Source organism: Eublepharis macularius, chromosome 14 (genome assembly GCF_028583425.1).
Source record: "Eublepharis macularius isolate TG4126 chromosome 14, MPM_Emac_v1.0, whole genome shotgun sequence".
Classification (NCBI taxonomy): Eukaryota; Metazoa; Chordata; class Lepidosauria; order Squamata; family Eublepharidae; genus Eublepharis; species Eublepharis macularius.
Window position 1 is genome coordinate 25,521,370 of NC_072803.1, and position 21,213 is coordinate 25,542,582.

At 45.6% G+C, this 21,213-nt stretch overlaps 1 protein-coding gene across 1 annotated transcript; it reads left to right on the forward strand.

The window, feature by feature from the left end:
• Window positions 1-247: 247 nt before the first annotated feature.
• EIF4EBP1 (eukaryotic translation initiation factor 4E binding protein 1) lies at window positions 248-20,908 on the forward strand. Its single transcript, XM_054997402.1, has 3 exons — window positions 248-557; window positions 17,986-18,156; window positions 20,516-20,908. The coding sequence occupies exons 1-3, from the start codon at window positions 263-265 to the stop codon at window positions 20,545-20,547; spliced, it is 498 nt and encodes a 165-aa protein (XP_054853377.1). The 5' UTR covers window positions 248-262; the 3' UTR covers window positions 20,548-20,908.
• Window positions 20,909-21,213: the final 305 nt, after the last annotated feature.

The following is a 21,213-nucleotide window of genomic DNA, read 5'->3' on the forward strand; positions in this document are numbered from 1 at the left end:
GTGCAAACCGCTATTCTGAAAATGCTTTTTATCGAGTAGGGGACACCGGCGATGAGTTTATGGATCCAAGAGGGGGCAGTGCCCCTCAGAAATGGATTGAAGGATAAGTTGATTTAAACCCCTTTGACTGATTGACAGGGCACTGTCCATTAATTGAAAATAAACTGAATGCAAGTAACTCTTTAATATAAAAAAATTGCTAAAGCTAGTACAGTTTTGGAAGAATCCTGCCAGCGGTCTAAGAGGCGGGGCCAGAAGAGGCATGGGCGTGGCTTGGAACCCTCCCGGGACTACACTTCCCGGCGTGCTTTGCGGGAGGGGCGCGGTCATCCGGCGGCCGTCCGAGACGAGGCTGGTGGCGAGCGGAGTTCCCCCGCAGCCTGCGCTCTCCATGTCCGCCGCCAGCTGTTGCCGACACCCCCTGCCGCAGGGGCAGACGCTGAGCAGGGACATCCCCGCACCTGCCAAGCGGCTGAGCCTCCCCGATGGGGTCCCGCTCCCTCCCGGAGATTACAGCACCACGCCCGGCGGGAGCGTCTTCGGGACTACGCCGGGGGGTGAGCGAGCGGAGCAGGGCAGGGCGCAGACCTGGGCTGGGAGAGGGAGGCTTCTGGCGGCGGAGCGGTGCGCGAGAGCCTCTGAGCGTGTGCAGAGCGCTTCTGGGCGCTCGCTTTTCTCCCCGTGCCTCTGAGCACGTGCGCAGGTTGGGCAGGTGCAAAATCTTGGACGGCATGCCTTTGGGCAAGTGCAAAATGTTGATGCTGCGCCATCCCCTAGTGGTGGACTTTCTGTATACGAAGAGCGCGCTTTGAACATGGGCAGAGCGCCTTTTGCTCATTAAGCATGGGCAAGCAGCTTTCCCAGCGCTGCTGCTGAGTAATAAGTGGGTGGTGGGAAGTGCATAAAGCCATAGTTGACCCCTGCAGGGGTTCTTGAAGACAAAGGATAAGCAGAGGTAGTTTGGCCTATGCATAGCAACGCTCGGTTTCTTTGGAGGTCTTCCCTCCAGTTACTAACCAAGTCCGATCCTGCTTCGCTCCCAAGATCAGGCCTAGGCTATCCAGGTCAGATTGGTGGGGGGAAGTGCCGTCAAGTCATAGCTGATTTACGACAACCCCTGCTGGGGCCTTCAAGGCAAGAAACTAACAGAGGTGATTTGCCATTGCCTGCCTCTGCAACCCTGGTCGTCTTTGGAGGTCTCTCGTCCAGTTGCTGTCCAAGGCTATCCCTGCTTAGTTTCCAAGATCGGACGAGATCAAGTTTGCTTGGGCTGAGTAGTAATTAGTCCCCTGCATATTTCTCTAGGAGGGTGCAGTGCCTGATAAAGGGAACATTGATATTGTCAGGCTTCAGCTCTGACTCCTCTGATCTTAAATGCTGCAGTGCTCTTATGAGTGTGAATGGGGGCATTAATGGGGGCGGGGAAGTAATTAATATTGGGGTTAATATGAGTCAGGTACATGAATTTTTTTTCCTGCAGCAGTGTTGTCCGTGCGTGCCTTTGAGCACGTTCAGAATGCTGTGTTTTCTGAACAGGCAGTCTCAGCTATGAAATAAGAGGGGAGGAATTCCAGAGTTTTTCCCCAGCACTTTTCATTCTATCTATTAAATACTTGGTCTACTGCTTGCACTTTCTAAGATTAGGTGACCCATTGTTCCAGTGGGCAGACATTGGAGCTAATTTGAAGCAGGGCCAAGAGCTGGATTTGGTTTTTATTTCATATTGTTGGACACTGTTGTTGTCAATTGCAGTGTCAATTGCTGTGAACTAAGTGCACCCCTTGCTTAAATTGCGCAAACGTGCATTAAAGAGTCATACATGCTTCAGGGTACTTCAGCCTTGAGTGTATTTACGGAGAGGCTGGGTTCCTGGTTAGGGAACAGTGCCATAGATGAACATGAGCCCCTGCACCTCTTGTTTTTATATAAATAAACACTTGAGCTTGAGTTCTTCTGGGTTTGTAAGGCTGGGGAGAACATTCCACACTTGGGGCTGGGTGGGAGGCATAAGGTCAAAGCTTAGCCTAAAAACCAATTTCTCATTACCTGGGATCAGCAGGGAACATCTAAAACAATAACTTTGTTGAGTGCGTAAAGAAACAAGCCACCCATCCCAGAAAGTCTGGTGCTTTTGAAAAAAATCAGATCTGCAACCGATTGGAAGTTCTCTGCTGGTGGCTTCAATACAGAAAGAAAGAAGTAAGACCACAGACTGCAGATGGGGCAGAATCAGCGGGGGCGGGGGGGAGATGTCAGTTTAGAGGCAGAGGACAAGTACAGTGGAGTTGGGAGAGAATTGCTGGGAATGACAGAGTGGGTTGTATGCAGAAGGAACTGGGCCATAAGGGCAGGGAGCGAGGTGTGTATGGGATTGGAACTTGAGTGCAGATATTGGGGTAGAAGGTGGTTGCAGATGCCCGGGGTGCTTGCATGAAGGGCTGTTGAAGAGGATGAGATAGTTGGGATTGTGACATGGTGCACACTTTGTGCATCTGATAAGATTGGCTCATAGCCAGGAATGCTGACAGTAAAAGTCGTAGTCTTAAAGGTACTACAAAATTTTGTTTTTTGCTGCAACCAGCAAGCACAGCGAATCCCCTGGAATCTTGGCAGGAATAAGGAGCCCATTAATGCCAGCAGATGTCCTGCCTGGGGTTGCCCTGTGTCCAGTGTGCTTACTTGCAGCTTGGTCTGTTTACTTGGAGCTAAATCCTACAGAGATTAGCGGTGCTTACTTCCATGGAAGTCTGCTTCAGTTTCCAGACTTCCTCCATCCTTTTCCTTTGAGGGTGGTGGGAAGATGGATTTCTCTGATGCAGCAGAATGCGTGTTGGCCTGGGGGAAGTCTCCCGAAAGGCGTGTGCCTTGTAGCATCTTGGATTAGGCTGTATTTGGAAAACTGGGGAGATTAGATTATATCTGGAGCTGCTGGACATCTGTTGGCTTTTCAGGAGAGGACAACGGGTATTAAGCTGTGAGTAATTCTGTTATTGCAGGCTAGTAATGCTGAAGGTGATAGAGTGACTGCAGGAAGGAAGAACCCTGGGAGCGGTCATTGGTTCAGCCTTTCCAAAATTTCTCTGTGCACACAGCTTTATTTCAGACTTGAAATATGTTCAGCATGCCAAGAGAGATGAACAGCCTCACCTCCTCTGCCCACCCCCCAGTCTGTTAAGCTTCAGACATTCTGTGCTTCGTAGCATTTATGGAAAATAAACAAGTTATGTAAACGCTTGGACTAGAAATTGGGAAGTCGGAGAATGTTCAGCTATAAATATTCATATTATAATAATAATGTTTGTTCATAGTTTATAACTAGTTGGTAGCATTCATTGACATTTTAGGCCAAGGAAACCAGACCTGCAGTGGCCTTCATAATAACAATAATGATATGTATCATAGATACAGCACTTTGATTGTTCAAAGCACTTTGTACATGTTGCTTTTTTGTTATTAAAATGGTTCTGTTGATAGGCCATCATTGTTATACCCATATTATGATTAGGGGGTTGAGGGTGAAAGAAAGTGGCTTGCCTAACCTCTGAGAGAGGCAAAATTTGAACTTGGAACTTCCTAGATTACAATTGCTTCCCATAACGACTATGCTGTACTAGCTCCTTGTAGAGCAATCAAGTCTTTTTATTGGACTAGTGCACAAAACTTGTGGGCTGTGGTGTGTTTCCATGCAGGAAAGAGTAGCTAGTCAATATTAAAAGAGTGATGTTAACCAAAGTTTGTGTTAAAAGTTGTTTAACGCCTTTTTTTTTTTACTGCTGCTTGCACCAAGTTTAAAACATGTGGCAAGCAGACCAGACAAGGATTTGTGTGGGGATTATAATAAGGTAAGCAATGGAGAAGAAATGGAATATTCTGCAGAAGAAGCCAGGCTCGCCTGGTTATTGTAGGTTGCAGGGGGACTTCCTGTGGTCTTTGTTCTGTTCTTTTAGGTCAGCTTTGGAAGACTGAAGAGCATGGCCTGCAAACTGAGGGCACAGTGCAACTGCAGGTCTCACTTACCTTATCCTTTCTCCCTGCACTGCCTCACATCTGTTGTGCACATTAGCCACTGTGCAGTAAACAATGCACGGGGCTGCTGTGTGGCTTGCAGGATCGGAACGCCATGTGAAAGCTCTGGTTACATGTGGCTGAAGGGGAGGCGTGCCTGGCTGTGTTTGTTTTGAGTCAAGTACAATTGGCTGGCGTGCACCCAGACAGCTTCATAGAGAAGTGTTTTATAATGTGCCATGACAAACAGAGGAAACGGGGACAAGCATCATGTGAGCCGATCAATGTATTATGAATAGATTCCAAGATACAGGAGTACCAGGTGTGGCTTCTCACATGAGCAGCATAACACTTGGGAAACTTCCATAAACTTTTCTCTGGGAGGGCAGAAAACCCTGTTCACGGTAGCTACCTCTGCAGTGAACGGCTCTCTGTTTTTTGTATGTATTGCTATCAGCATGTATGGTTTAACTCCTCAGCTCAACACTTTAAGCTTGCAGTAAAACAGCTGCAACTGAAAACTTCAGTTATGCGATGGCTCCGGAAATTTTGCCTGCTGGCATATTCCATCCAGCACCTGCTTGTTGGAAAGCTTATTGGTAAAATGAGTTACATGTGATTTATAAGGTTGGGCCTGCTGCTAGGGAAAACAGGAGTGGAAAGCTCCCTATCCGGAGCTGCAGGGCAGAAGACCGTACACAATAGCTGAAACAGCAGGCTGTGTAGAATGAGCCTGGTAGTGTGACTTCTCTCCCCTCTCCTCCCTCCCTGTGAACTTTAGAGGTTGATAGGGCAAGACAGCCAGCGTGACCACATAGTTGTTAGAGTGAGGGCTCTTAGAAATGGTTCCTTTTTTGAAGCTGATGCTAACTAAAAACATACTGGAGCCAGCCTAGTGCTTAAACTGTTGGATTAAAACTGAGGAGACCTGGTTCAAATCTGCCATGAAGCTCTCTGGGGAAACCAGTTAGCCCAGCCTACCTCTGTGGGTTGGTGGATGATGATAAACTGTAGATACAATTAAAATGCAATAAAAAGGGGAAATAAGCAAACTTATGAAATGATACGACACTGCTTATTTTTATGAGCCATGGTGAACATTGTGACTCTTTATGGAGTGGGGTATTTTATTTATCCCTGTAGATTGTGGGGAAAGCAATGGCAAACCACCCCGTAACAAAAAGTCTGCCAAGAGAACGTGATGCAACGTCCCCCCATGGATCAGTAATGACTCAGTGCTTGCACAGGGGACTACCTTTACCATGACTGCTAGTATTATAGAGATATTGCAGGGTTCAAGAAATCCCAGCCCATTAATTGGATGCAGATTAATTGCTTGATCAACTAGCATATAAAAACAGTTTTGAATCTGTGCATTCTGGTTGGTTGTTTTGTGCAGAGATGTGACAGCGTGGGGGAGAGAAGAGAAAAATTCAGGGAAAACCCAGTTTTGTTCCCACCACCACCACCAATTCTTCTGATGGAAAAAATTGAGGGAGAGGAAACTTAAAAAAAAAATTCTTTTTGAGAGCGAGTGAAAAGGATTTCTGAACAAGTCACTCGAAATGTGTAGCATGAAAATGTTCGTGCACGACTACCTTCAGCATTAGATAAGTAACCAGTGTTTATCCTATAGGCAGCTATGGTACATTTTAAATGAGATGCTTTATAGTTCCAAATGGGTATAATTTTGGATTCAGTTAGCATGCTATATTTGACAACAGTACACTATTAAAAAGTTCAGTTTTTCCATGGTATAAAGTTGAACTTGAAATCCCAAAATGCAGCTAGTGCCGCTGTGACTCTGTGAGAGTTTCTGTCCAGATGTCACTCGTTTGTCAGCTCTGTTCTCTGATTTCAACTTTACATTTTTCCTACTACACAGATGGCAAAAATGAAGATACAGTTGTACATGTGTTAAAGTGGCATAGTTACGTGTATTGTTGTGAGATCAATGTATGTTTTTTCACTGCTTGTTATATCACGCACAAGTTTTCGGTCTGTGCACGGGCTTTCTGTGCGTTTTGTTCTTGGATGTGCCTTCCGGGTAGATAAAGTAACTTGTAAAGGTGCTTTTCTTTTGGTGGCATGTCTAGGCCCTTCCTGGAACCTTGGCTTGGTTTCAAAACCAGGAGTAGGATGCGTTTAAATTTATATTTCACAGAAGTGCAGATTGAATAGTCTTGAGTAACTGAGAGGACAACAGTCAAAGCATTCGACCAGCACTGAAGTCATTTGTAAGCTGTGGGCCCGAGTTGTAGGGCCTTTAATCTTGTAAGCAACTTAATAGGCTTCAAGGAAGGCAAGTGAAACGTTTGCCAAAACAAAGCATTCACAATGGGTCTTGTGATCACCTCTTCTGTATGATATCTGGTGCAGGAAAGCTAAAGACAAACAGTAGTTAAATATTTCCTGGAGTTTGTTTAACTGAGAAATGGCTGATTTTTTTAGCAGTCTGATAGGTATAGCTTTAGTATTGTTTCTTTGATTTATTGCTTGCTTTTTTTCTGTAAGACCTTCAGAGTGGCCTACTGCATTTTAAAAATGCATTAACGATCCCCTCTCACTCAGTGTATTAGTTCCCTGCTAGTCTGGTTGCTGCGGGGTAGCCATTCTGCTAAATGGTCTGTGTTCTATCAGTCATAGATCCAGAGGAGTTAACTGTGTTAGTCTCCAGTAGCAAACCAGCAAAGAGTCCAGTAGCACCTTTAAGACTAACCAACTTTATTGTAGCATATGCTTTCGAGAGCCACAGCTCGTCATGTATCTGACAAAGAGAGCTGTGGCTCTCGAAAGCTTATGCTACAATAAAGTTGGTTGTCTTAACGGTGCTACTGGATTCTTTGCTGTTGTTCTATCAGTGGTACCTCAGTCTGTGGCTCACAGAGAACCACATTTGCAGTTACCACCAGTCAAAAAAGCTACGTATACTTCCATCCCAGAATTAGACCTGCACCTTGGGGATGCCTGCTGCTTACCTGGCAGCAGCTGTTTCAAGGTGAGAAGCAACTGCCAAACAAACTCCATGGGACAAGGGCCTTTCCCACTTTCCTGAATAATGGGGCAGGTGCCACATTGGGGAAAAGTGCTTAGAAGAGTCACCAGTGGAATATTAGAGAGCCATATGTGGCTACCCAGCCACTAAGAGCCCAACTACAAGTGACGCCTGACACAGGTTGGACACTTGTCGGCTTCCCTCAAGTTTTGATGGGAAATGTAGGCATCCTGGTCTTGCAGCTGTAATGGAGAGCCAAGCTGTAAAACCAGGGCACCTACATTTCCCATCAAAACTTGAGGGAAGCTGACAAGTGTCCAACCTGTGTAAGGCGTCACTTGTAGTTTGGCTCTGAATAGCTCTGCTCTAGCCCCTTTTCTCTTTGTTTTGGAGAACTTGATGTTGCAATTCTTTGTAGAGTTATCCCACTCTTAACTAATTTCAACCTATAACTGGTATGGAATAACTCTGTATAGGATTGCATTGTGAATACCCCGGGAGAACCCAAGGGTATAATTTCTGTCTTCCTTGGTGCAAGCAGTCATGTAGTCTGTGAGACTGATCATTTAACCAGCTAGATCTCAGATTACCATATTGGGGGGTGGGGGAGGGAGTCCTTCCATGCTGAATCTGTGCACTTTAAACAACTTCATGGACAACAGAAATTCAGTATTTTCTATTGCTGCATACTCCCTGGCAGGCAAATCATCCCCTTCTGAATCTTTGCTACTTGCAGTGCTTAAAGTCCTCTCAGGAAAAAAAATGTTGGAAAGCCTGGGGTTGGATTCTGCGATGCATGAACAGAAAGAAGAATGTACTTAGTGCAGTTCCACTCGCTCAAGCAGTAATGCAAGGGCTCTGGCAGCACACTGTGCTTTGATATATTTATAAACAAAATGACAGTACACTCATGGAGCAACGGCGTATTTAAAAGATGGCATGCATTATTTTTACTCCCTTTGCTTTTGAAATTGTATAATGTGCTGGGACTTAGAGAAAAGAGGGGGTACCCATCACTGTCATTTAGCTCAAGATTTAAGTCTAGTGACAGCCAGGAGTAATTTTAATGCTTCCGCAAGGAGTGCTTAATTTTGGGAAATCTTCTCTGGGATCCAAGCCCTAACTTCCTAACCCTAAGCAGTTCTCCCCTGCTCTGATCAAGCTTCACGGTGTCTTTGCATCCCGATGCCTTTCTTTGCAATGCCCCGCCGACCTTCTGATTAGGATATAAGGGCTCAGGGATTTCTGTTCTAATTGTATCTGATGAAGGGAGCTGTGACTTTCAAAACCTTATACTCTAAAAACCTTGTTGGTCTTTAAGGTGCTACTTGTGCAGGTGTTTTGGTAGGTTCCTTTTTAATATCCCCCCCCCCGCAAAGAATTTCACATTCTTACAGGTGTATCACGCTTGTAACTCTTCTGACCTTATTGTCTAGCCTGCCTGTCCAAAGTTGCCAACGTTAGTCCTTTGTGGCACTTGGATTTGACCAGTTTACTTAAAATGCTGCTTTCTCACCTTTCCAAGGCTCAAGATGGTTTCCAGCATTATAAATAAAATATATAAAATGTAGTCCAAGTCTCATAAACTGTAACTGCTAAAAATAATGGCTGTATAGCAACAGTACTGCAGAAGCCAAAAAAAACCCACCCTTCCTGGAAGGGGGAGAGAAAGTTTCTCATCCTTTTATGACTGCCTAGAAGTGATTCTTATCTCTGATTAGGAGGCAGCACCCAAGCCTGGAGTATATTGGCAGTGCAGTCCTAAACAGAGTTGCACCCTTCTAAGCCCATTGACTTCAGTGGCCTTAAAATGGTGCAATTCTGTTGATGCTTCTGCTGCAAAGCCAGGAGTCGATCCAAGGCACGAAGCAGGGTGGTTAGCTGTTCTTTGGTTTTCCTGGAAAACAGTTTCTGCTGCCTTGCACGCAGAGGATGTCACCAGGCCAGAATTATGTACACTGTGCTCCAGCTGGTTTGTGAGGTGGCTCGTGATCTAAGGGGTGTGGAGTTTGTACATGCTTTAGATTTTTGTGGCATTTGCTACATGGTAAATGAGTCCCCCATCCCTGTTTTGCCCTGCAAGAATAGAGTTTGAATTTACCCCATTAGTCTCTTGCTTGCAGCTGTAATTTGGAGATTGGCTCGCAGCCCAGCTGCCTATGAACAGTTATTATCTTTGTGGGATAGGGAAAAAACAGAAGGGTAGCTATCTTGTTGGAGCAAAAACAAGAAGAACCCTGTAGCACCTTAAAGACTTACTGGTTTTTTTTTTGTGGCGTGAGCTTTCATGAACTAAAACCATGCAAGGCAGCGTGGTTCAGTGGCACATGCTTTGCATGGAGAAGATCGCAAATGCAATCTCTAATGTTTCTGGTTAAAGGATCTGATTGCATGTTATGTGAAAACCCTCTGTCTCAGACTTCAGTGGACCTCTGCCAGTTGCAATAGATCATGCTGACCATGATAGAACAGTGGTCTGCCTGAGTAGGAGGCAGATTCATGTGTTCAGGCACTCCTCTGATGCAAGATGAATATTATTCTCCATTGGCAGTCACACAAAAGAGAGAAAAAATGGTAAACAGTGGGGCCCAAAGGCCACGTAATACAAGCAGTACAGCCTGTAACGCTACTATGCAAATATCAAATGTATGTACAAGATAAGAACATTAACTCATAGCAACAGTGACTGGCAGCAGAACAAACTTCATAGCTTTATATTGTAGTGTGGGTTCAAACCACAGTTCACAAATGCCAGGCAGGCTTCCCTAGGAAGTTCCAAAAACAAGTAACAAACAATCTTCCTTTTATTAGGACCAATCAAAACAACACACAACTGTGGGTGAGCTTTTTAGTTCTCTGGAATGCTTGTTCAGGCTATGTGATAATGAATAAAACAGAGGTGGGGGGCATGGTTTGAAGGACTTTTCATGCCATCTCTGTGCTCAGGTGGGCAAAGGCACATTGGTGCCTTTGGTGTCAGGTTGCACCCTGGTTTCCAGAGCCAGAAGAAACAAATGGGATCTCTTCATTGAAATGACAAAGGCCTGCAATTTTCCTCCTCTCTCTGACACCAAGTGAGATTCACAGCTCTCTCGTAGGGCAAGAGCAAGGGAATTAATTACTTGGTAGTTTTTGTATTAATAAAATTGGAGATAGAGGCTGATTCTGCACACGTTGGATAATGCACTTCCAATCCTCTTTATAGATCATTTGGAACAGATTTCTTCATGTGCAGAACAAAAAATCCACCTCAAATGATTGATAAAGTGCATTGAAAGTGCATTATCCAACGTGTGCAGAATCAGCCAAATTTAAGCTGATGCGTGAGTTGTAAAATCAGTTAAAGCCAAGCTAGACAGTTGGGCCTTGTATTGTGGGGAAATCTTTCTAGGAAGGTTCCAGCAGTTGTTGAGTATCTAGGAGTCAGATAATTGGTTTGTCTCTCAGTGAGTGCAGTGTGTGTGATAGGCCACAATGACAGCTAGTAAGAGAAGGCTCTAGGAGGGGAAAACTGGGAGAATTTGTTTATTTACTTCACTGGGTCCCAGTGGAGACCTAAAGCAGCTTACGTCATTCTTCATTTTATCCTCACAACAACCCTGTGAGGTAGGTTAGGCTGAGAATGTGTAATTGGTCCAAGATCACCCAGCAAGCTCCTGTGGGATTTGAACCTGGGTCTCCCAGATGTTTGTTGAACTCTCTGGCCACTACACCATGCTGGCTGTTTATTCTTTGAGCCAGCAAGCAGTAAACACCGTGAATGTTCTAAAGGTTGTTATGCCGGAATCGTGCATGTTTCCCTACTGTGTGCACCAGGACAGGGCATCCTAGCTGGACTGATGGGCTATTGATAATTGATGGAAAGATCCTGACCTTGCAGTTCACGTACTGAGCCTTACTGTGATATGGCCAGAGAACTTATTTAATACAGGACTGAATGATGGTGTTTGGGAGTTCATAGCTAAGGCCGCTGGAGCGACACTTCAGCATTAGCGCTAAGACTACCAGGTAAGTGTAGGAGGCAAAGAATCACACAAAGGCTTTACAAAAAATTAGTTTAAATCCTTGACACCCTAAAAGTTGCAGGTGTCAAAGTATCAGGGGGATGTCCTTTCTCTGGCAACAGCTTTGCAGAGCCTCTTTCAGAGTAGACACATTGAGATGGACCAGTGGTCTGAGTAGACGTAAGATAAATGTGAAAATTCTATTATAGGTAAAAATGGCGGCATGGAGTAGGAAGGTATGAAGGTGATATGCAAGGGAGCAAAAGGTCTTAGAGTGAGTTACTAAGTATTTGGTGGGCCTGATTCTCTACAAAACCTGCAACAGAAGTCTTGTTCATAGCCCAGTGAAGAGCTGTGATGCTGGCCCATATGGTCCCTTATCCAGATCTAGATGTAAATAAGGGTTTTGTTGTGCTCCCACACAGTATCATCAGCAGCTCCAGGCTTCTGGTTTTCTGAGAGAGGTTTTTAGAGTTATGGGACAGACCCTGTCCAGCCTGTTTCTTGGTGGTAGCAGCATGGGGAAGTGAGACTGAGCCGCAGGGCAGAAGCTGCCTTGATTTTTGTCAGATAAGGAAAAACATTTAGCTTCTTATGTGGAGATTGCATAAGCCAAGCCCCTGCCAACAGAGATTCACAGCCTTAACTTGCAACAGTTTTGCAGGTGGCATCATGCATAAATAGGTGTCCATCAGAATGTGAAAATAACTTTATGGGCAGCATCTGAGATTGAGCTGCAGGGGTTAGTTGTTTGGTCACCGGTCCTATTTCTGGTTTGTTTTCAGCAGTCTCAGATTGCTGTTAGGAAGTTGGCCAGTATGACCCATGGTCTTGCGCAAGCAGCGATTGCACTGAAAACCAGTGTTCCAGCACATAGCATGCTTTGGAGAAGATGCAAGGTTTGGCTCTCAGCAAGCCATTACAAATGTTTGGAAAGCAGTATTTTAAGGTGCACTCCAAAAGTCAAATCCTGTGCATGACTGGCTGTCCTGGGCTGAAGAATGTGGGAGATGACGAGTCAATGCATGCATGACTTTTCTCCATAGTTCCATGCACCACAAACATGAGAATGAGTTTAAAGTGCGAAGTATTCTCCAGAAGTCCATGGGGTGCATTCAAGATGGGGGGTGGGGGGAAATATGTACTTCTTGCAGATAATTCATATGGGGGTTGCATGCAACTCCCTTTAAATAATGGCATACAAGAATGTTCATCATCATGGGGATATTGAAGGATTGCCAGTCCAGCCCATTGAGTGGTGAACTAATAATATGGACTGCATGTTGATGGACTGCAGTCCATAATTGTCACATGTTCCATAAACACGTGTTCAGTTGTCATGTGTTCAGTTGACTGCATGTTGTTGGACTGCAGTCCATAATTGTCACGTGTTCCATAAAACAAAGCATGCCACTATGTAGAGGCAGTTTACCTTTGTTTCATTTGTTAACAAAGGCAGGAGGAGTACATAGTCTGTGTCTCCCCAAGCTGTGTTCCGTTCATGGGCAAACAGCAGCACATCAAAGTTTTTTTCATTAGCCACCTACTTACAACTCCAGGTATCTCTCGTAAAATGAAAACAACATTTCCCAAAAAATTAATGAAATGCACTTTTGTTCCCAATGATCAAACATCTGAACTGTGGCTCAGTGGCAGAGCCGATGTTCTGCATGCAGGAAAATCCCCCCCTTCTCTCCCTGCCATCTCCAGTTAAAAGAATCTCAGGTAGCAGGTCTCAGGAAAGATCTTTCTCTGCCTGACTTCCTGAAGATCTGAACTGGATGGACCAATAATACAACATAGCTTTGTGCAGTCATCATGATGAAAGGCAAAGGACTGCGTGCATTTACCATAGTTGAATTTGGAAAACGTTAAGCACAGAGAACCTTCTTCCTGCCACAAACTTCTTGGGTAAGCTGGTGTCAGTCACTCAGCCTTTCATCCCCTGTATGTTGAATGAGACTAATAGTGTGTGCAAGGGCAGACCTTGCAGAAGAGTTGGCACGCATTTGGTTGTTGTGCAAGGAGGACTAAAAGGCCCTTATCGGAATGTCCATACAGTGCTAATTTTATCCAGTTAAACTTTAAACAGCTTCCTGGAAAGCTAAGGCAAGTCCTTCATCATCTCCTTTCCCCAAGGGAACATTGCATAACCGTTGCCAGCTGAATCAAACTACATAATAGGTGGTGGCCCACACATTTTTGCAGGTTTGGAGGGACTTACTGAATGCATAAAACTACCTCATGCCAAGTCACAGCCAAGCCACAACTGACAGTGGCCATGGCTACCGACGCCACTTCAGAAGCATTTATAGTTCTTTTAAAATTGCCACACAGCCCAATTCAGGGAGCGTGGTGTGGTGGCCCCAAGAGCTCTTCTCCCTCCATGCCTTTTTTGACTGCCAAAAGAGACCCCGATTGTTGTTTCAGCACCTGAAAAGGTGCAGGGAGAGAAATGAGCTCCTGGAGTTGCCGTATGCGGTCCCTAGATCGGGAGTGGCAATTTTAAAAGACTTAGAAATTCTTCTAAAATGGTGGTGGTTTGGGTTCCTAAATAAGGTCTGAATGGGGAGCGGTTGGGGAGGTGGCACTTAACCTAATTTTTTTTAGTTTTGTGCATGCTTGCATCCAGCCTGGGTGATGAAATCCCTAGCGGAAGTGATGTCATCACACCAGCCTTCCTTCCAGGCACCCAAGCTGGCTGGTCACTCCTATCAGGGCTGCACAGCCACAGGACGCCGGAAAGAACGCCGTGGAGGGCACCCAGGCTGGCTGGCTGTCCCTGCAGGTGCATCACAACCACAGGAGGCTGGCAGGAGTCCCACAGGGGCTGTCTGAACTGGCTGCCCAGGCTGGCTGGCCGCTCCTGCAGGCGCTGCACAGAAAGCTGTGTGTGTGTGTGTGTGTGGAGAAGCAGAGAGGGGGTGTACGGTATTTTGAGAACCTTTTTCCCGGATAGTCCCCCAAAATACCAGACTGTCAGGTGTATACCAGACAGCTGGCAATCCTAGAGGCCGCCGTCACACGTTGTTTGGCTCACAGACTGTTGGTTTCATCTGTACCATCATGTTTAGCCAGTAGGGACTCTGAAGGCTTTCAAGAAGAAAATGTCCTTCCTACCACCTGTGGCTTGAGATGTCAGATACAGAACCTTCTTCAGGCAATGTGTGCCATATGACAAGGCCACAGCCCTCACCCATAATTGTGGTCAGAGTAGGAGCTTTTTTGATACTTTTGAATTCAGGTTGAATCTTGGTTGGTAGGTTTACAACTGCATGTTCCTATTAGCGGGCCTAAAGCTGTCCAGTAAGCTTCATAGCTGAGGAGGGATTAAAGTGGAGGTGTCCTTGGTAGAGTTGCCAACCTCCCAAGTGGTGGCTGGAAATCTCCTGGAATTACAACTGATCTCCAGGTCACAGAAATCAGTTCCTTTGGCAAACATGGCTGCTTTGGAGGGTGGAGTCCATGGCATTATACTCCACTGAGGCTCCTCCCCAAATCCTGCCCTCATCAGTCTCCACTCCCAAATTTCTAGGAATTTCCCAACCTGGAGTTGGGAACTCTAGTTGGCCAAAGGCATCTAGCCATTCTGTCATGCCAGCTCTTCCCAGGCCTTTGTAGCCATCTGGAACTTGTTTGGCTACTTTCACACATGCTGAATTACGCACTTCCAGTTCACTTGCAATGTACTTCAGCAGCTGTTTGCAAATGGATTTTCCCGTTTCATACAGTAAAATCCAGTTGCAAATTGCATTGAAAGCGGAATGAAAATGCATTATTCAGCTTGTGTGAAAGCCACCGGAGTGTCTCCCTCCTCTCTTTTTCCCTGCTGGGGACAGGGAACAGTGTTTGCTGATGCAACTCTGCAACGTGCCGCTTACTCTGACTGTGCTGTCTGAATAATAAAGAGAGTCTCCTTGGAATATATCCCTGCTGGTGATGTGAAAGTTCAAGCTGGGATTCAAAGAAGTGTGCAGTTATTTTTCCCATGCCCAAGCACCGTCCTCACCTGATGCCTGTTTGGCAACATGGTTTTGAAACTGAGGGCAGTTATCAAAAGCAAACATTATGGTGTGTTTGTCTGGGGCTGTTCAGAGAACTGAAGAAGAAAAAAAAAACAACTGCCGGATACATGCAACCGCCTCATATTGCGTAAGTAGCTTTTTTGTTTTTCTGAGAATCAAATTCTTTTGGTCAGAGGGGCTTCCATCTATTTACTGATCAAAACTAATAGCTACCCATTCTTTCAGGTAAATACCATAGTTGTTATAACGCAACCCTTGGAGTTTCCCCCAGCCCATTTTCTCTCTGTTGATTACCTTTTAATCCCACCTTTTCTCAAGAGAACTTGAGCACGTGCTTCCTCCTTCCTTTATCATTACAACAGCTTAGCAAGGAAGGCTAGGTCAAGAGACAGTAACAGGTCATCCAGTGAGCTTCATGGTTGAGTGGGAGATCTGAACTGAAGTGGCCCTAGTCCAAACACTGCACTGTTTGTAGATGTATTACTTTATTTTTACTTTGTTTTTCATGTGTTACTTTGAATAAAATAATAATAACTGTGCTTATATACCGCTCTTCTAGACAGATTAGTGCCTCACCCAGAGCATTCAACAAGTTAGTGTTGTTAATATTCCCACAATGCAGCTGGGGAGCTGGGGCTGAGAGGGGTGGTTACCCAAGGCCACCTACTGAACTCATGGCAGGAGTGGGATTTGAACTAGCAGAGTGCTGATTCGCACCCCAACCACTTAACCACTGTGCTTGGTACGCTGAACTGTGTGCCAAGCAAGTTAAACATAAAGTTCTCCGCATTCTTGCATCCACTTTTGAAAGCAGGGATCTGCTGCATTTGTTTTCATGTTCTTATCCTCCCATTTTCAGGAATGTTTTCTCCTAACCCAGCCGGTACTAAGTGTTTGGCACAGAAAACTGGATCTCTGGATATGCAGCTGTGGGCGCCTGACTGTAAAGCCAGGATTGCCGTCCTCTGGTGACCCTGTGATTAAATGTCCTTGTAAATAACTGATATGCTGACAGCACTTCTAGCGGGCCTTGTTTTGCAGACATTCCGACAGTTGGCATCTGTAGGCACCGGCGGAGCTTGTTGTCTCCAAATGCTGATTAGCTTCTCTTAACGTTGGGCGTAGGTTTGAACTGGTGCTTCTGACAGTTTAACCTCTAGCCCCTTCTCCCTTGATCTGTAGAGATTAGCTAGTTTTGAAAGACAGTGTGTACTGAAAAATAATTGAGCAGAGTGTCCTCAAGACCTGGAATCTAGTGGTAGGAGCAAGTGGCAAGGTGCCTTAAATGCTGGAGAGAGTGGAATCCCCCCCAACAGCTTCATAGTAGAATCTCTTGTCTTGCTGGAAAAGAATGCTGAATAGGTAAGAGAGGGGTCCTCGCCTGTTTCAGTGAATTGCATATACTATCGTACCATTAATATGGCAGATCAAAGGCCATTCAAGTGCAAGGTGGGCTGTTATTCTTACAGACAGAAGGCTAAGAGATGTAGCCGCTTGCCCAAGTCTTTGTGGGGAGTGTTTAGATTATTTGCACCAAGTACACATGACGTGAAAATGCACCCAAGATCCTGATGATAGTATTGAGAACCACTTCAGGAGAAGATGATTTTGAATGGAGAAGTGATGGTGAAGGCAGAGCTTAACTTTTCCTCCACCTGCTCCTTTGGGAAACAGAATGTTTGTTTACTTCCACCACCACCACCCGTTGAAGTGTGTTTAGGCTATGAGTCAAGACTCAAACACATCTCATGCTTCTAGTCCTTTCACTGCTGCAGCAGAAGTGGTTGCGTGCCTAAGACCAACTAAGCCAGATCAGAGACCAGTGGTCCATCTAGTCAAGCACGTTTATTAGCAGATGTCTGGCTCAAGGAAATGCCTGTCCAGTTCAGTTCTCTTTGTGTAACAGCCCAAGTACGGTGGGATTTCTCGCCCTTTGTCACAGCACTGTGAGTTGGTCCTGTCCCCTGGTGTGTAGCCTCCAGCAGGGAGCCTTGACTCAGAGGAAAAGCATCTGCTTTGCATGCTGAACGTCCCAGATTCAGTCCTCGACATCTCCAGTTAAAACAATCAGGTAGAAGATGATGTGGAAGTCCTCGGCTTGAGGCCATGGAAGTCACTGCGGGTCAGAATAGACAGTGCTGACCTGGCTCCACCCAGCAGCTTGACTCGCTATAAGGCAGCTCTATGTGTTCCACACGAGGAGGGTTTTAATGGTATGAAATGGTTGGAAAGGGTGGCTGTTAACACAGCATCTGAAGGCGGAGGTGTGGCTTCATTCAGTTAGCTCTTGTCCCAGTCCAAGTGGAGTGCTATTTATTTATTTTTATGTCATTTATATTCTGCCCTTCTCCCCAGTGGGGACCCATTCTCCTCTCCTCCATTTTATCTTCGCAACTACCCTGTGAGGTAGGTTAGGCGGAGAAAGTGTGACTGCCCCAAGATCGCCTAGCAATCCATGGCAGAGTGGGGATTCGAACCTGGGTCTCCCAGATCCTACTTCTACACTCTAAGTGCTATGGCAGTGGGGAGTGGGGAGAGGACTGGGCATGGAAGCAGAGCCGGAGTTGTTCAGTTGGATCTTGAAACTGGTGAGTTGGCGGCGTTGCCACAAGTCACTCAGGCAGAGTCCTCTTGGCTCAGAGCTTTTGCAGCTTTAGAAAAAAGTTGTTGCTACCAACGGGCTGGAGAAATGAGATGAGGCAGGGGCACGATCCCTTGGTTCCCATGCTGGTTCTCTCCCCTGGAGAGGAGGACTGGAGGTTATTACAGCAGATCGCATACCTGCCTATGAGAAATTATGCATGCACAACTGTGTGTTAGAATGTGCCTGCATGTATTGTTGACTGCTGTCCCAGCATAAAACTGGAGATGTGCACCCCCAACCCAAAAGAGTTGTTCCTTGCCAACTGGTGGAAAATGCAGTGATGACTTGGGGATTTTTTTTCGTCTCTTCCAGGTACGCGATTCATTTATGACCGTAAATTTTTAATGGAGTGTCGCAATTCTCCACTTGCCAGAACACCACCGTGTGATCTTCCTGACATTCCGGGCGTCACAAGTCCAAGTGCAAAGGAACTCAGGTCTGAGACCAATCATGCCCACAACGAGGAGGAGAAACTGGGCATAGGTAAGGGGTTACTTGTGGCTCATGTCACAAAAGGACCTTCATTGAGCAGTTCAAACAGGAAACAGGAGTCCCACATGACCCATCAAACCGTATGCAGCTCACCAGCCATGCAAAATAGGGTACTGGGGAGTCTGTCAATATCCTGCTTGGGATTGCAAAACCAGGGGATTGTTGGTCATCAGAAAGACCACAGTATATAGCTGATGGGCTCTCTTGAGCCGTGGAGGGTTCCAAATTGGACAGACCTGGTTAAAAAATGTGAATTATTTGGGTAGCCCATGGATGCAGCCCGTGTCTGTTGCTGTGGTTGGTCCTATATCCACAGCAGTATTACGGGAGACTGCTCTGTGTGCCAAAAGTCCTTTCTACAGGGCAGCAGGTTGATTCTGCAAATTGTCACTGCTTCCTGCCACACCATCAGTGGACTAGTGCAGTTCCAATTGTCTTAAGTCCATCCTCCATGAATGGTGGTATAGCCATGCAATAAAAGGACTCTGCCATCAAATCAGAATACAAGCTTCTTTGAAGGAATTCCCAGTGAGAGTATTGAGGCACACCACACCGTGAAAAATAACTTATATATACTGAGTGCGTATAAATAAAAACCTGTATGCACCTGTCCACCAGAGAAAGCTTCCTACCATGTCTCTGCCTGAGTTGCTGTTCTGATCTTCCCTCCTTCCAATCAGGAGGCACTAGCAGGCACGTGATTCCTGCAGAAACATACCCTATTGATGGGTGAAACGTACATCCTTTACATGTAAATTTTTTTTAGCGGTAAGGCTCATACTTGCTTCAAAGTTGGATCTGTGGGGTGGGGGATGTAAGCTTATAGGTATTGGATGTTTTCCAAATAAGGGAAATGTATGATGGGTCATATACAGAGTTGGCTGTTGTGGCCTGATGGGTTTTGACTGATAAAGCTCTGAACTTAAGTTTAAATAAATTAGAACAGCTTTAATATCATGTCTGTGCCTTAGTAATTCTGAATTTCGGGGGGGGGGGGTAACCAAAACAGGCTCTAGTAACCTTGATCATGATGTGCAGTTGGGGGGAAAGCTAGGCTGGTGAAGCTTCTTGGAAAATCCCAGTTGGTGCCTTTGGTTCAGTTGCTTTTCTGACTGCCGTTAGAAGTAGTTGATGATATAGATATTGTTTACATCAAGGCTAGCCAACATTTTGGTTCGTGAGAGCTACATTGGGAGTGGGGGTGAAGACCTTAGAGTTACTTCTGGGGGCAGCATTCGGACCCCTCTTCCTCTCTGTGTACATTCCCTCCTCACCACTGGGGGTGCTGCAGTGGTCTGACTTGGTATACGGTAGCTTCATGTATTCGTGATGGGGCCAGGATTGCCTAGGCTTAAGAGCCCATTGTCACATCTGGACCCCATTAGCTGTTTCTGGGGGGGGGGGACTAAAGAGTAGTTCCAAAGTCTTCCTGGAAAATTACTTATTAAAGTACTTTCTATCCTACTTTAATTTGCCTTGGATCTCCATGAGGAAGTAATAACAACTTAGGATAGCTTATTACTATAACCTAAAAGCCTTGCATAAGAAATAATCAACTGCAAAGTAAGAATGAAAATTTGTATAGCTCCCTCTCTGACCAGAGCATCTGCAGACATCCCTTCACCCACTATCTAAAGCCTTTTGGAATAAAATGGCCTTGTAAGGTGCCTATGAAACTAGGCTGGCGTGGGAGTCCACCTGGCTGCCTCACGGAGGCCATTCCAGGGAGTTGGTGCCAGTGCTGAAAAAGATAGACTTTGGACTGTGGCGAGTTTAATTGCAGGGAACAGACAGCAGGGGGCTCTGCATAGATCTTAAATGGCCAAGAAGGTCTCAAGCCAAGATGAGTTCTGAGGATGAACTGGGAGGAAGGAAAGAGGGCCCGCATTGCACGGGTGTTTTGGAATGAAGCTTCAATTGCAAAAGGGAAAGCAAGAGAGAACGTTGGAGTTGGAGCCCTTGGGATACTGATGACAGTCCCATGCAGGGAGCAGTACTACAGCTAAAATTGCTGAATCCAGTAGCCAGTTGGACACATTTGAGAGGGCCCTTTTGGTTGGCATGCGTGGAGCACCAAAACGGCTTGAGAGTGCAAGCTCATTCACCTACTTACCCAGCGCTTTTGAAATCTGTCATATTCTTTTCTTTGCTCATAACCGGATTGAACTGTAGGCTGCCAGCTTGTTTGACTTCAGAAAGAAGTGGGGCTTTGTGTCCAGAACAGGCAGGTTGAGTAACAGTTCCATGTTTGCTTTCAAAGACTTGGACAATAATAATGTCTGCAGGAGCCACATCAAGTGAATAAGCGCGAAGCCTGAAACTGATCAATACTTCTTTTCTTCTCAAACAGGTGAGGAAGCACAATTTGACATGGATATCTAAAACTCCGGTCCTGAGAATGAGTGGGGAGGTTTCCTCCACTGAAGACACAGAATCCGCAGTGCTTCCAAAACAAGTGAGACTTGTAGAATAGTCCACGCCTTGCAAAGCTTTCCGAGTCGGAAGGTCCACTCATTTTTATTTTTTAACGCGGAGGAGGGGAAGACGATTTCCTATTGCATAAGGGCTGAAAATGGTGACAGATTTCGCTGTATGTGAGGGCGGTGCTGCCAACGATGGCCGTCAGCACGAGAGAGTGGAATGCTTTAACTTCTGTGTCTTGAATCCCTGTGCCTTTCCATTGCTCTGACAGCAAGGGTCTGGATGTAAGGAGGGAAATAAAAATCATGCTGGGTGCAGATGATTTCTTAACGCTGTGGCTCTCTTCTTGTTCACAAACTTCATACGCAAAGTGCTGTGCAGTTTTTATCTCAAACCTCCCAAGAGAAATGGAAGGAATACTGTGTACAGACTTGGTGTTTATAAACCAATTCAGTGGCATCTCCCTTACGCATTTCTGTAATACTAGTGTTGATCCTGGGGCTTGGAAGCAGATTATAAGAAACCAAACCAAAAGTAATTAAGATGGCTAGAATCTGTTTTAATAACTGGAAGGGTTACTGAAGCGGCAGCTCTCAAAAACCTTTCAACAAACCTGGTCAGAAAATC

Excerpts from the sequence above, each read along its gene's own strand:
- EIF4EBP1 (XM_054997402.1), top strand. The coding sequence starts at position 263 with ATGGGCGTGGCTTGGAACCCTCCCGGGACTACACTTCCCGGCGTGCTT. Across the intron at positions 558-17,985 it reads CTTCGGGACTACGCCGGGGG|GTACGCGATTCATTTATGAC; the intron begins GTGAGCGAGCGG and ends CGTCTCTTCCAG. Across the intron at positions 18,157-20,515 it reads GGAGGAGAAACTGGGCATAG|GTGAGGAAGCACAATTTGAC; the intron begins GTAAGGGGTTAC and ends CTTCTCAAACAG.